General features: G+C 48.2%; 1 protein-coding gene across 2 annotated transcripts in view; it reads right to left on the minus strand.

Annotated features, from left to right (window-relative positions):
• Positions 1–122: 122 nt before the first annotated feature.
• Positions 123–12,579, minus strand: part of oxct1a (3-oxoacid CoA transferase 1a) — a 50,218-nt gene continuing 37,761 nt past the window's right edge. For both annotated transcript variants that reach the window (XM_087975210.1, XM_087975203.1), the window contains 3 exons: positions 11,213–11,293; positions 2,335–2,436; positions 123–1,291 (listed from right to left, as the gene is read on the minus strand). In XM_087975210.1, the coding sequence (XP_087831336.1) occupies positions 1,256–1,291; positions 2,335–2,436; positions 11,213–11,293 (219 nt within the window). In that variant the 3' untranslated portion in view covers positions 123–1,255. The remainder of the gene's footprint in view (positions 1,292–2,334; positions 2,437–11,212; positions 11,294–12,579) is intronic.

Genomic DNA, 12,579 nt, shown 5'->3' on the forward strand with positions numbered 1-12,579 from the left:
GAGAAATCAGAAATTAGAATTGCCAAGTCCAAAAAGAGAGCGGGTTCTGGAGTAACAGGCTGTTCATCTTCCTGCTCACCCAGCTCAGTATCAATGCTTCAGATTGATGTGTGCTTCTGTAAAACACTTGCAATACTTTATTACCACAAAAGGCGCTACATAAATTACAGATGTCACTCTCCAATTGAACAGATGGTGTCATGCTGATGTTCTGCTGGTTTGAGGGTCTAGGGCAGGATGGTCTTTTTGCGAACTCTCCCGAAGGGAACAGGGCAAAAAGAGGGGAGAGGCTGAAAACCCCAGGCACTGAGCACCACTCCCTGGCTTACTGCTGGGTCTCTGCTCTGAGACAGAGAAATTAACAACTCTGTAGACACCTCCAACTCCCAAAATCCAGGGGGATATCTGGGTTCAGGTTCAAAGGCCAGAGTGGAAGGCTGATTTGGGGGTGGGAGGGGTTGACAGCACTATTAGCACGTTACCAGGGAACAGCTTTCTCCATCACACAGGGACAAAGTTGCTGAATGTTATGGTGTCCACAGTCAGTATTCAGTCTCAGCTAGGGCTCTGCAGCGGAGCCTGGCTGGTTGTCAACACACAGATCTCCAAAACCCCCACCCCCCCCCCCCCCCCCTCTCCCTGTCAGACACGTAGCCACTGTCTGCCTGTTGGCTGTCAGAGCTGCTGGGTGGACCAGGAGTAGAGGCTGTGTAAGGAACAGGTCAAAATGGCTGCCTTAGCCAGAGGAGGCCATGTTCCCACTGCTCCTGGTGACCAGAGGGAAATGGAGTCTCACTGCAGCAAGGGGAAAAGAAAGCAAATAGATCCAGGATTACTGACCACACTGATGAGGAATACAAACTGCCTGGAACAAACCAACTGTTTCTAAGATGCAACTTGGACGAGAAAGAAATGTAACAGCAACATTTAAACAGCTGATAAGAACACAGCGAGATACAGTGAGAGGGAGGCATGGGATCCTGTATCAAACCCCTAATAACATTCCTTCAGGATAAATTGACTGACTCTGCACTTTCAACAGCCCCATGATATGTGCGTTCATTCGGGAAGCACAGAGTCAGTGAAATTTTCCCGTCATGGAACAGAAAAATACATTCAGTTGAATATTGATTTGTTAACATGTGTAGATGTGAAGTTTCGGTGTATATTCGAGGCACTGTAATAGTTCCCTTTGTGATTCGGACAACGTCGTGGAGAGGCTGAGAGCCAGTGGAAGCCTGCTCTGTCCACTTTCTCAGACCTGTGCCATGGGCCGGAGGTTCGGGGATACCTGTAGGGGAGGGAGAGAGAGAGAGAGGCAGAGCTGTTAGCTCACCCTCAGGGTATACCACAAGCAAAGAAAGCTGTGAGCATTCTCACCCTCCCAGCCTCCCTGAAATCCCAATCCCAAATCACTAGCTACCTAACACATTGGCGCACATCCCTGGATGGCCTAGTGACATTATCACTGCATTGGTAACCCCAGAGAGTCTGCAAATCCTGCCGTGGCTGATGGTGAAATTTGAATTCAATGAAAACATGAAATTAGCAGTCTAACGTTGGCCATGAACCCATTGTCAATTGTTATAAAAACCTATCTGGGTCACTAATGTCCTTTAGGGAAGGAATCTGCCATCCTTACCTGGTCTGTGTGACTCCACACCCACAGCAATGGGGTTGACTCTCCACAGGGTAATCAGGGATGGCCACTAGATGCTGACCCAGCCAGTGACACTCTGATACCAAGACTGAATAATAACATTTACCTTTCCTTAATTGCCAACTCTCCTCCACCAGCCCCTCACCACTAACAGACTCCTCACCACCCTAGGTGCCTTGCCATACACAGGAGTGGCACGGTGGCTCAGTGCCAGAGACCCGGGTTCAATTCCTGCCTCGGGCGACTGTCTGTGTGGAGTTTGCACGTTCTCCCCGTGTCTGCGTGGGTTTCCTCCGGGTGCTCCGGTTTCCTCCCACAGTCCAAAGATGTGCAGGTCAGGGTGGACTGGCCATGGGAAATGCGGGGGTAAAGGGTTGGAGAGGGGTGTCTGGTTGGGATGCTATTTGGAGGGTCGGTGTGGACTTGTTGGGCTGAATGGCCGGGAGGGATTGTATTTTAAAATAAAATTACTTAACAAAGTATCTCTCTGACTGAGAGCAAGACAGTGAGTGCACAAGTATCTCTGGGAGAGGGAGAGGGAGGACTGTGAGACACCAGTCAGTGTACAGATGAGAGAAGCAGGGGAGCCAAATAATGAAATGGAATGCTTTCCATTATTGCCAACAAGCTGGAAGGGAGTGAGGGCGAGTGCGTCGCAGTAATCAGATACTCACACTGAAGTCACAGCCTGTACATTTCCGGATATCGTCAACAGTCAGTCCTTCAAATATTTCAATCAGGGTCAAGCCTTTGTTCTTATCAACATCAAAGACGGCCTGAAAGTGTTTAAACAGATGTTACATCATGAATCCAGCAAACAGTCTGATACATGTCAGGGCTCAGTATCACCCTGGAGAATGTTCCAGCGTCAGACTGGCTCTGACACTGCAATCACTCCTCTCTTCCTGAAATCCGACCTCACGCAGCAGCTCGACTCACACTAGAATCCAGCAAGAAGCAGGCCCAGGCCCTGGGAACACACTCAGTCACCAACTCCCTCCCCCTCCCCGACTCCGAATACATCCCTGTAACCAGCTCACCTTTCCACACCACTTCTCAGAGGCTATTTATTCACAAAATAAACAACAAATCCTGTCTCCATACAGCACAAGGTCAGAGTAAATCTCCCTTTATACTCAACGTAAAGTGCCTTCCAAACTATCTTCAGCAAACTCACCCAGGACAGGCATAGCACAGGGTTAGATACAGAGTAAAACTCCCTCTACATGGATTTATGAAGGGGAAATCATGATTAACTAATCTGTTAGAATTTAATGAAGATGTAACTAGTAGAGTTGACAAGGGAAACCAGTTGATCGAGTAAATCCTTAGAAGAGTATAAAGGCAGTAGGAGTATACTTAAGAGGGAAATCAGGAGGGCAGAACGGGGACATGAGATAGCTTTGGCAAATAGAATTAAGGAGAATCCAAAGGGTTTTTACAAATACATTAAGGACAAAAGGGTAACTAGGGAGAGAATAGGGCCCCTCAAAGATCAGCAAGGTGGCCTTTGTGTGGAGCCACAGAAAATGGGGAAGGTACTAAATGAATATTTTGCATCAGTATTTACGGTGGAAAAGGAAATGGAAGATTATAGACTGTAGGGAAATAGATGGTGACATCTTGCAAAATGTCCAGATTACAGAGGAGGAAGTGCTGGATGTCTTGAAATGCACAAAAGGTGGATAAATCCCAGGACCAGATCAGGTGTACCCGAGAACGCTGTGGGAAGCTAGAGAAGTGATTGCTGGGCCTCTTGCTGAGATATTTGTATCATCGATAGTCACAGGTGAGGTGCTGGAAGACTGGAGGTTGGCAAACATGGTGCCTCTGTTTCAGAAGGGCAGTAAAGACAAGCCAGGGAACTATAGACCAGTGAGCCTGACCTCGGTGGTGGGCAAGTTGTTGGAGGGAATCCTGAGGGACAGGATGTACATGTATTTGGAAAGGCAAGGACTGATTCGGGATAGTCAACATGGCTTTGTGCGTGGGAAATCATGTCTCATAAACTTGATTGAGTTTTTTGAAGAAGTAACAAAGAGGATTGATGAGGACAGAGCAGTAGATGTGATTTATATGAACTTCAGTAAGGCGTTCGACAAGGTTCCCCATGGGAGACTGATTAGCAAGGTTAGATCTCATGGAATACAGGGAGAACTAGCCATTTGGATACAGAACTGGCTCAAAGGTAGAAGACAGAGGGTGGTGGTGGAGGGTTGTTTTTCAGACTGGAGGCCTGTGACCAGTGGAGTGCCACAAGGATCGGTGCTGGGTCCCCTACTTTTTGTCATTTACAGAAATGATTTGGATGTGAGCATAAGAGGTACAGTTAGTAAGTTTGCAGATGACTCCAAAATTGGAGGTGTAGTGGACAGCGAAGAGGATTACCTCAGATTACAACAGGATCTGGACCAGATGGGTCAATGGGTTGAGAAGTGACAGATGGAGTTTAATTCAGATAAATGCGAGGTGCTGCATTTCGGGAAAGCAAATCTTAGCAGGACTTATACACTTAATGGTAAGGTCCTAGGGAGTGTTGCTGAACAAAGAGACCTTGGAGACCAGGTTCATAGCTCCTTGAAAGTGGAGTCGCAGGTAGATAGGATAGTGAAGAAGGCGTTTGGTATGCTTTCCTTTATTGGTCAGAGTATTGAGTAATGGAATTGGGAGGTCATGTTGCGGCTGTACAGGACATTGGTTAGGCCACTGTTGGAATATTGCGTACAATTCTGGTCTCCTTGCTATCGGAAAGATGTTTTGAAACTTGAAAGGGTTCAGAAAAGATTTACAAGGATGTTGCCAAGGTTGGAGGATTTGAGCTATAGGGAGAGGCTGAACAGGCTGGGGCTGTTTTCCCTGGAGCGTCGGAGTCTGAGGGGTGACCTTATAGAGGTTTACAAAATTAAGAGGTGCATGGATAGGATAAATAGGCAAAGTCTTTTCCCTGGGGTGGGGGAGTCCAGAACTAGAGGGCATAGGTTTAGGGTGAGAGGGGAAAGATATAAAAGAGACCTAAGGGGCAACTTTTTCCACACAGTGGGTGGTACGTGTATGGAATGAGCTGCCAGAGGATGTGGTGGAAGCTGGTACAATTGTAACATTTAAGAGGCATTTGGATGGGTATATGAATAGGAAGGGTTTGGAGGGATATGGGCCGGGTGCTGGCACGTGGGACTAGATTAGGTTGGAATATCTGGTCGGCATGGACAGGTTGGACCGAAGGGTCTGTTTCCGTGCTCTACATCTCTAGGACTCGATAACTCTAATAGCAGAGCAGACTCAAAGGGCTGAATGGCCTCCTCCTGCTTCTAAGTTTCTCCACAGTCCCCGTCAAACAGAGCCAGGAGAGGGACAGCATGGGGTTCAATACAGACTCGACACAGCCATGAATCTCATGGCAGTATAGGGGTGTGAGAGTGTCAGAGACAGAGACAGAGACAGAGACAGAGACAGAGACAGAGACAGAGACAGAGACAGAGACAGAGACAGAGTGTCTGTGCTGTGATTATTGGAGAGCTGGAAACGGTAAGTGCTGTGAACAGTTAGTTAGTTTCATGTATCAGACACTCCCTGGGGGAGTATCGGACACACTCTGCTCCCAGCTCATTGTTGTTGATACAGTCAGGTGGAGAAACCAAGGGACAATTATATAACACAGGAAGACAGCAACTAGCAGAATAAAGAAAGCTAATATTTGGGCATACGTTAGAGGATGGGAAAAGATGGGAAGGGTCAGCAAAGGGAAGATAAGGGGGAGAGAGACAGAGAGAGGCACTGAATTAGAAATGGAGAAATAGTGTGATCATCAGACAGAGTCAAAATCAAGAAAATGGGAAAGGGTACAATGGATCAAAAGATCCAGGGAAAAAAATAAGGTGAAAAGGGACAGACTGAAAAAGGAGATATTCAAAGACAAAGTAACAGCAAATTAAATCAATTGACAAATGCTCATTTTTGAACTTCCTACCTAACCTCACATTGTTGTGAGGAATCAGAGGCTGAACCTTCAGAGGCAGACTCTGCTGCTGGAGTACGGTGAGCTGCTGACCTGTGACCCAGACACCTAGCTTGAATCTGCATGATACACTGACTCCCTGTCACCAGTTTCTCTTAAAGGGGCCACACCCTGGGCTCAGACAGACAATGACATATTTGAAGAAGAACAGTGATAGGCTGGAGGACAGGAGAGAAGGCCGCACTGATCCACAATAGAGTCAGAGACAAGAACTGGAGAAATTTAGATTGGAGGCAGCCGCCTGAGGGTACGTCCCCACCTGACATGTGGGACCAGTTGGTCAGAGCTCAGGACCAGCATGTTCCTGTGAGGATGAAAGATAAAGATGGCAAGATTCAGGAACACTGCATGACAAAAATATCTCATTTGGGATAGTCAGCATGGCCTTATGTTGGGGAGGTGTTGTCTCACAGACCTTGCAGAAGTGGAGAGGAGGATTGATAAGGGTAGAGCAATGGTTGGTGTCCACATGAACTTTACTAAAACATTTGAGAAGGTCTCTCATGGTGGGCTGGTCCAGAAGATGAAGGCAAATGGGATCCACGGTAAGTTGGCAAGTTGGATCCAAAATTGATTTGGTCATTGAAGACCAAAAGTAGTTGTGCAGGGGTGTTTTTTTTCTGACTGGAGATGGTGTTCCACAAGGATCAGTGCTGGGACCTCTATGACTCTATTTACATCCAAACGATTTGTATAAATTACAAACAAACAGAGTTAAACAACATGGAAACAGACCCTTCGGTCCAACTCATCCACACCAACCACATATTTTGAACTAATCTAGTTCTATTTGCCAGCATTTGGCCCATATCCCTTTAAACCCTTCCTATTTATATACCCATCCAGCTGCCTTTTAAATGCTGTAATTGTACCAGCCTCCACCACATCCTCTGGCAGCTCATTCCATACATGCACCACCCTCTGTGTAAAAATGTTGCCCCTTAGGTCTCTTTTATATCTTTTCCCTCTCACCCTAAACCTATGGCCTCTAGTTCTGGACTCCCTCCAATCCAGGGAAAACCCCTTGTCTACTTAGAGGAGAAAGTGAGGTCTGCAGATGCTGGAGATCAAAGTTGAAACTTTATTGCTGGAACAGCACAGCAGGTCAGGCAGCATCCAGGGAACAGGAGATTCGACGTTTCGGGCACAGGCCCTTCTTCAGGAAAGAAGAAGAAGAAGGGCCTGTGCCCGAAACGTCGAATCTCCTGTTCCCTGGATGCTGCCTGACCTGCTGTGCTGTTCCAGCAATAAAGTTTCACCCTTGTCTACTTACCCTATCCATGCCCCTTATGATTTTATAAACCTCTATAAGGTCACTCACTTTAGATTCTGATACTCCAGGGAAAACAGACCCAGCCTATCCAGCCTCTCCCTGTAGCTCAAACCCTCCAACCTTGGCAACATCCTTGTAAATCTTTTCTGAATCCCTTCAAGTTTTACAACATCCTTCTTAAAGCAGGGAGACCAGAATTGAACGCAGTATTCCAAATGTGGCCTAACCAATGTCCTGTACAGCCCAACTCCTACATTCAACGCACTGACCAGTAGGAGATAAGCATGCAAACGCCTTTTTCACTATTCTATCTATCTGCGACTTCATTTTCAAGGAGCTATGAACCTGCAGTATAATTAGGTGTATACGTCCTGCCCGGATTCACATTTCCAAATTTGCAGAACCTCACATTAATCTGAATTAAACTCCATTTCCACTCCTCAGCCCACTCCTCTGATCACGATCCTGTTACTCTTAGACAACCTTCCTCACTGTCCACTATACCACTTACTTTGGTATCATCTGCAAACCTACCAACCATACCTTCTACATTCACATCCAGATAGTTTGTATAAACGATGGAAAGGAGTGGAAAATGCAGGTGGTCAGATTAAAATGTTTGCAGGTAACATGAAAGTTGGTAGAGTTGTGGATAACGAGGAAGGTAATCAAAGGAATGTAAATAGAGTCCCAGATGGTCAGCGGTGATCATATTAAATGGTGGGGCAGACTAGGATATAGATCAGCCAGAAAGTCTCACAGAGAAATGGCAGATGGAGTTGAATCTGGACAAGTGTAACCTGATGCATCTTGGGAAATCAAATACAAGAGGAAAGTAGCAGTAAATGGCAGGGAGTTAGGAGCATTGATATACAGAGGGAGTACAAGTCTATAGCTACCTGAAAATGGGGAAGGAGATGTATGGCATGCTTGCCTTTATTGGTTGGCAAGTCACATTGCAGCTGTATAAGACTTTGGTTAGGCCACATTTGGAATATTGTGTGCAGTTCCGGGCACCACACTACAGGAAGGATGTGGAGGCTTTGGAGAAAGTGCAGAAGAGGTTTACCTGGATGTTTGCTTGGATTGGAGTGTGTTCGCGATAAGGAGAGGTCGGACAAACTTGGGTTGTTTTCACTGGAGCATCACAGGCTGAGGGGCCAACCGAATAGAAATATATACTATTCTGAGAAGTATGGATAGGCTGTATTTCTCCCCCAGGATGGCAATATAAAGTACTAGGGATAAAAGTTTAAGGTGAGGGGAAAGTTTAAAGAGATGTAGAAGGCAAGTTCTATTTTGAAAATGCAGAGGGTGGAAGGTGCCTGGAATGCACTGCCAGGGGTAGGTGGTAGAAGCAAAATCCCCCAGCAAAGTTTAAGAGGCATTTAGGAAGATACCTGAACAAACAGAGAATAGAGGGATAGGGACCAGGGAAGGCAGATGGGATTAGTTTACTATGGCATCACGGTCAGCACAGACAAGGTGGACCGAAGGGTCTGTTCCTGTGCTGTACTGTCCTATCCTACAAGGAGGCCATTCGGCCCTTGGAGTTTGCTCCACCATTCAATATGATCATGGCTGATCCTGTGCTCCTGCGTTCTCCCCATATCCTTTGAAGCCTTCACTCATGTTTGATCATTACTCCAACTTTCCAATTCATATACCCCATAATATCCAAAACTCTACCAATCTACATTTTAAATATGCTCAACACACTGCCTCCATGAGTCTCTGGGGCTGGGGCAGGGACTTCCCCCCCCCCCCCCCCCCGAAGGAAGATATTTCTCCTCAGCTCAGTCTGAAATGACTGACCCCTGACCCTGAGAGTGTACGGGGCAAAAGTGAGGACTGCAGGTGCTGGAGGTCAGAGTCAAGATCGGTGTGGTGCTTGGAAAAGCACAGTAGGTCTGGCAGCATCCAGGGAGCAGGAAATTCCTGCCCAAAACGTCGATTTTCCTGCTCCTCAGATGATGCCTGACCTGCTGTGCTTTTCCAGCACCACTCTAATCTTGACCCTGAGATTGTACAGCCATGTTTTCCATTTCCCAACCTCTCGGTTCCCTTTGAGCCTTAAGGGTTTTTGGATTAACTGAGATATCTCTCATTGCTGTGAACCCCAGTCAATATCGCCCCAATTCCCTCAGCCCCTCATCACAGGACAACCGCCTCACCGCAGAAACCGGCTGAATGAATCCTCAATGAACTCCCTCCAACACAGGTCTCCCCTTTCATACAAACATATCGTCAAGACTAAAACAGCACACAGCACTTTGGGTATATTTACACCAAACCCAATACAATTGGAACAAGACTCTTCATTCCTGTTCCCCAATCGCCTTCCAGTAAAGGTCAACATTAGGAAAATAAGGGGGACCTCATAGAAGCCTTAACATTCCAACAGGAGTAGACAGGTTAAACTCGGGAAGGATGTTCTCAGTGACCAGGTACAGACTAGGCCATTTAGGACAGAGATATCTTCACCCAGAGAGAGGGGAGCCTACAGAGTATAAGAGCAGGGAAGTCTTATTGCAACTGTACAAGGTGCTGGGGAGACCACATCCAGGATCCAGTTTTAGTCCCTTGTTCAAGGGAAGATCGAACATGGGCTTACAAAAACTGATAGCTGGGCTTGAGATTATTTTAGGAGGAGAGATTATAAAATTAAACTTGTTCTCTTTAGAGTTTAGAGGGTTAAGGGGGTGATCTGGTCAAAGTCTTGAAGATATTAATAGGAGGAGACAGGGTAATGAAGATAAATTATTCCCATTGGTTGGGAATTCCAGAACTAGGGGGATAGTCTGAGAATGAGGGCCTGACCGTTCGGGGGAGATGTTAGGAAACACTTCCCCACACAGTGTGGGAGGGGTTTGGAACTCTCTTCCAAAACAACAGTGAATGCTGGATCGGTTGTTAATTTGAAACCTGAGAGACACAGATGTTTGTTAATGATAAGATATTAAGGGATATGGGCCAAAGTATTCAGGTTTATGGAGTAAGGTCACAGATCTGTCACAGTCTGACTGAATGGTGGAACAGGCTTGAGGGGCTGAATGGCCTGCTCCTGTTGCTGTGGGGGCTGCTCTGGGAAAGCTCACTAAGACGATCCCTGGTATGGGTTAAACAGGGGAGGTGATGGCTTATCGCTAGACTATCAATCCAGAAATGAAAAGTGTGGTGCTGGAAAAGCACAGCAGGTCAGGCAACATCCAAGGAGCAGGAGAATCAACGTTTCAGGCAAAAGCCCTCCATCAGGAATGTGGAGGGGGAAGGGGGCTGAGAGATCCAGAAACTCAACTAATGTTCTGGGGACCCAGGTTTGAACCCTATCCCCCATGGCAGATTAAATTTAAATTCAATTTTAAAAAAAATCTGGAAATAGTAATTTAGTGATGACAGTGAAAACATTGCTGATTGTCAAAACAAAAGGATCCTATTCCTGGTAAAGTTAGAACATGCTAACTCCTAATTTTTTGCTGCACCTACATCCTACTACTCTGTAGCAGCAATCCCTCTCAACAGTTTCACACCTATCGAAAGATAGTCTCACTTGGTGCTGGCGTGGATCTCAGTCTCCTCCCCATTAACTACTCCCTGACCTGGTCTCGAGCCTTTCCCATTCCCTCGGTGTTGTGTTCATCCTCACAGCTAACATTTTCAGCTGGTGTCAGAAACATTCGATCCAAAAATCAATCACAACTCTCTTGGTGCACAGGGCCTGAATATTCCCAACTTCTGACAAGGTCATTCAGACAACTCCCCACCTCAGACACAAACAGCCAGCTCCTTTACCGAATCTCCCTGAGGCCACACACCCCTCCCGCGCCCCCCAATCAGGTCTGACATACAGACATGAAGCTGTTTTCCCCCTCCCTAATTAATATCGATATCCATCAAACAGGCTTCCAGTCAGTGCAGGGTGCTCCTCAAACACCACCTTCCAAACCCATGACCACTTCCATCTAGAAGGACAAGGGCAGCAGATACATGGGAACACCACCCCCTGCAAGTTCCCCTCCAAGCCCCTCACCATCCTGATTTGGAAATATATTGCCGTTCCTTCAGTGTCACTGGAATTCCCTCCCTCGGGGCATTGTGGGTCACCCTACAGCACATGGACTGCAGCGGGTCAGGAAGGCAGCTCACCCTCACTTTCTTCAGGGGCAACTAGGGACGGGTGATAAATGCTGGGCCCAGCCAGCAATGTTCATGTGTCAAGAACGAATTGCTTTTTAATCTCCTCAATGTAGCACCAGACTCTTACCTTCTCAGTGATGAGACGGTTTACACAGCTCTTCCCAGTTAGTGGTAAAGTACATTTGTCCAGGATCTTGTGTGTTCCTCCCTGTGACAGGCAGACAGACAGACGGACAGAGTGTGCTTTAATTCAGCGCCTGTACAGCTTACAGCTACCTCACAAACCTTAACGTCCCTCTGCCTCAATACTGACCATACAGGGCAGGCCCCAGGTTAAACCACAGGACGGGGTGGGAGGGGCAAGGGGGAGAGAAAGATTGAGGCGGGGGGGGATGGAAAGAGGGGACAAGGAAGAAGAGGAAGTGGAGTAGGGGGGAAACAAAAAGGGAGGAGGAGAGGTGGGGGGGTCAGGGGTGGGTGTTTGTGAGTAGGGAATGGCAGTAGGGAGTATTCTGTGAGGGGTAAACAGGGTGGGGGAGATCGTACCTTGGGTTGCAGGCAGATGAAGACACACATCAACCCTCTGCGTTTGGATACCGCCCACACAGAAAAAACCACCACGGCCCTTAGTGGTGCAGTTTCCCCAAGACAGGCAAACCTCAGGCTCTATTGGACAGCCACCACTGCTGCCTATAACCTCCACCTCTAACTCTCATCCCTCCCCTGTGAGTACCCTCCCCCACCGCTCCATGACCCCCCTCCCACATAACCCCCTGCCCCCACCGTTCCCCTGTGACCCCCTCCCACATAACCCCCTGCCCCCACCGCTCCCCCATGACCCCCTCCCACATAACCCCCTGCCCCCACCGCTCCCCCATGACCCCCTCCCACATAACCCCCTGCCCCCACCGCTCCGCCATGACCCCCTCCCACATAACCCCCTGCCCCCACCGCTCCCCCATGACCCCCTCCCACATAACCCCCTGCCCCCACCGCTCCCCCGTGACCCCCTCCCACATAACCCCCTGCCCCCATCGCTCCCCCACCCACAAGACTTCTGCCCCCACCGCTCCGCCATGACCCCCCACCCACGTAACCCCCTGCCCCCACTGCTACCCTGTGACGCCCTCCCCGTGACCCCCATGAGCTCCTGCCCTCACCACCCACCCCCCCGTGTCCCCCTCCCCATGACCTCCTGCCCTACACTGCCAGCTGCTTCTGCCCCCCCCCCTCAGGCCTCTGCATCGATAAAATGCCAGCTCCTTCAAGAGGGAAATCTGCCGTCTTTACCTGGTCCGGCCTACATGTGATTATAGGAGAAAGTGAGGACTGCAGATGCTGGAGATCAGAGCCCTGAAGAAGGGCTCATGCCCGAAACGTCAATTCTCCTGCTCCTTGGATGCTGCCTGACCTGTTGCGCTTTTCCAGCAACACATTTTCAGCTACATGTGATTATAGACCAGTAACACGTAGATTCCCACTCTGCCCATCGCC

Source organism: Chiloscyllium plagiosum, unplaced genomic scaffold (genome assembly GCF_037043375.1).
Source record: "Chiloscyllium plagiosum isolate Xiang-an unplaced genomic scaffold, Cpla_swu_hap1 HiC_scaffold_2, whole genome shotgun sequence".
NCBI lineage: Eukaryota > Metazoa > Chordata > Chondrichthyes > Orectolobiformes > Hemiscylliidae > Chiloscyllium > Chiloscyllium plagiosum.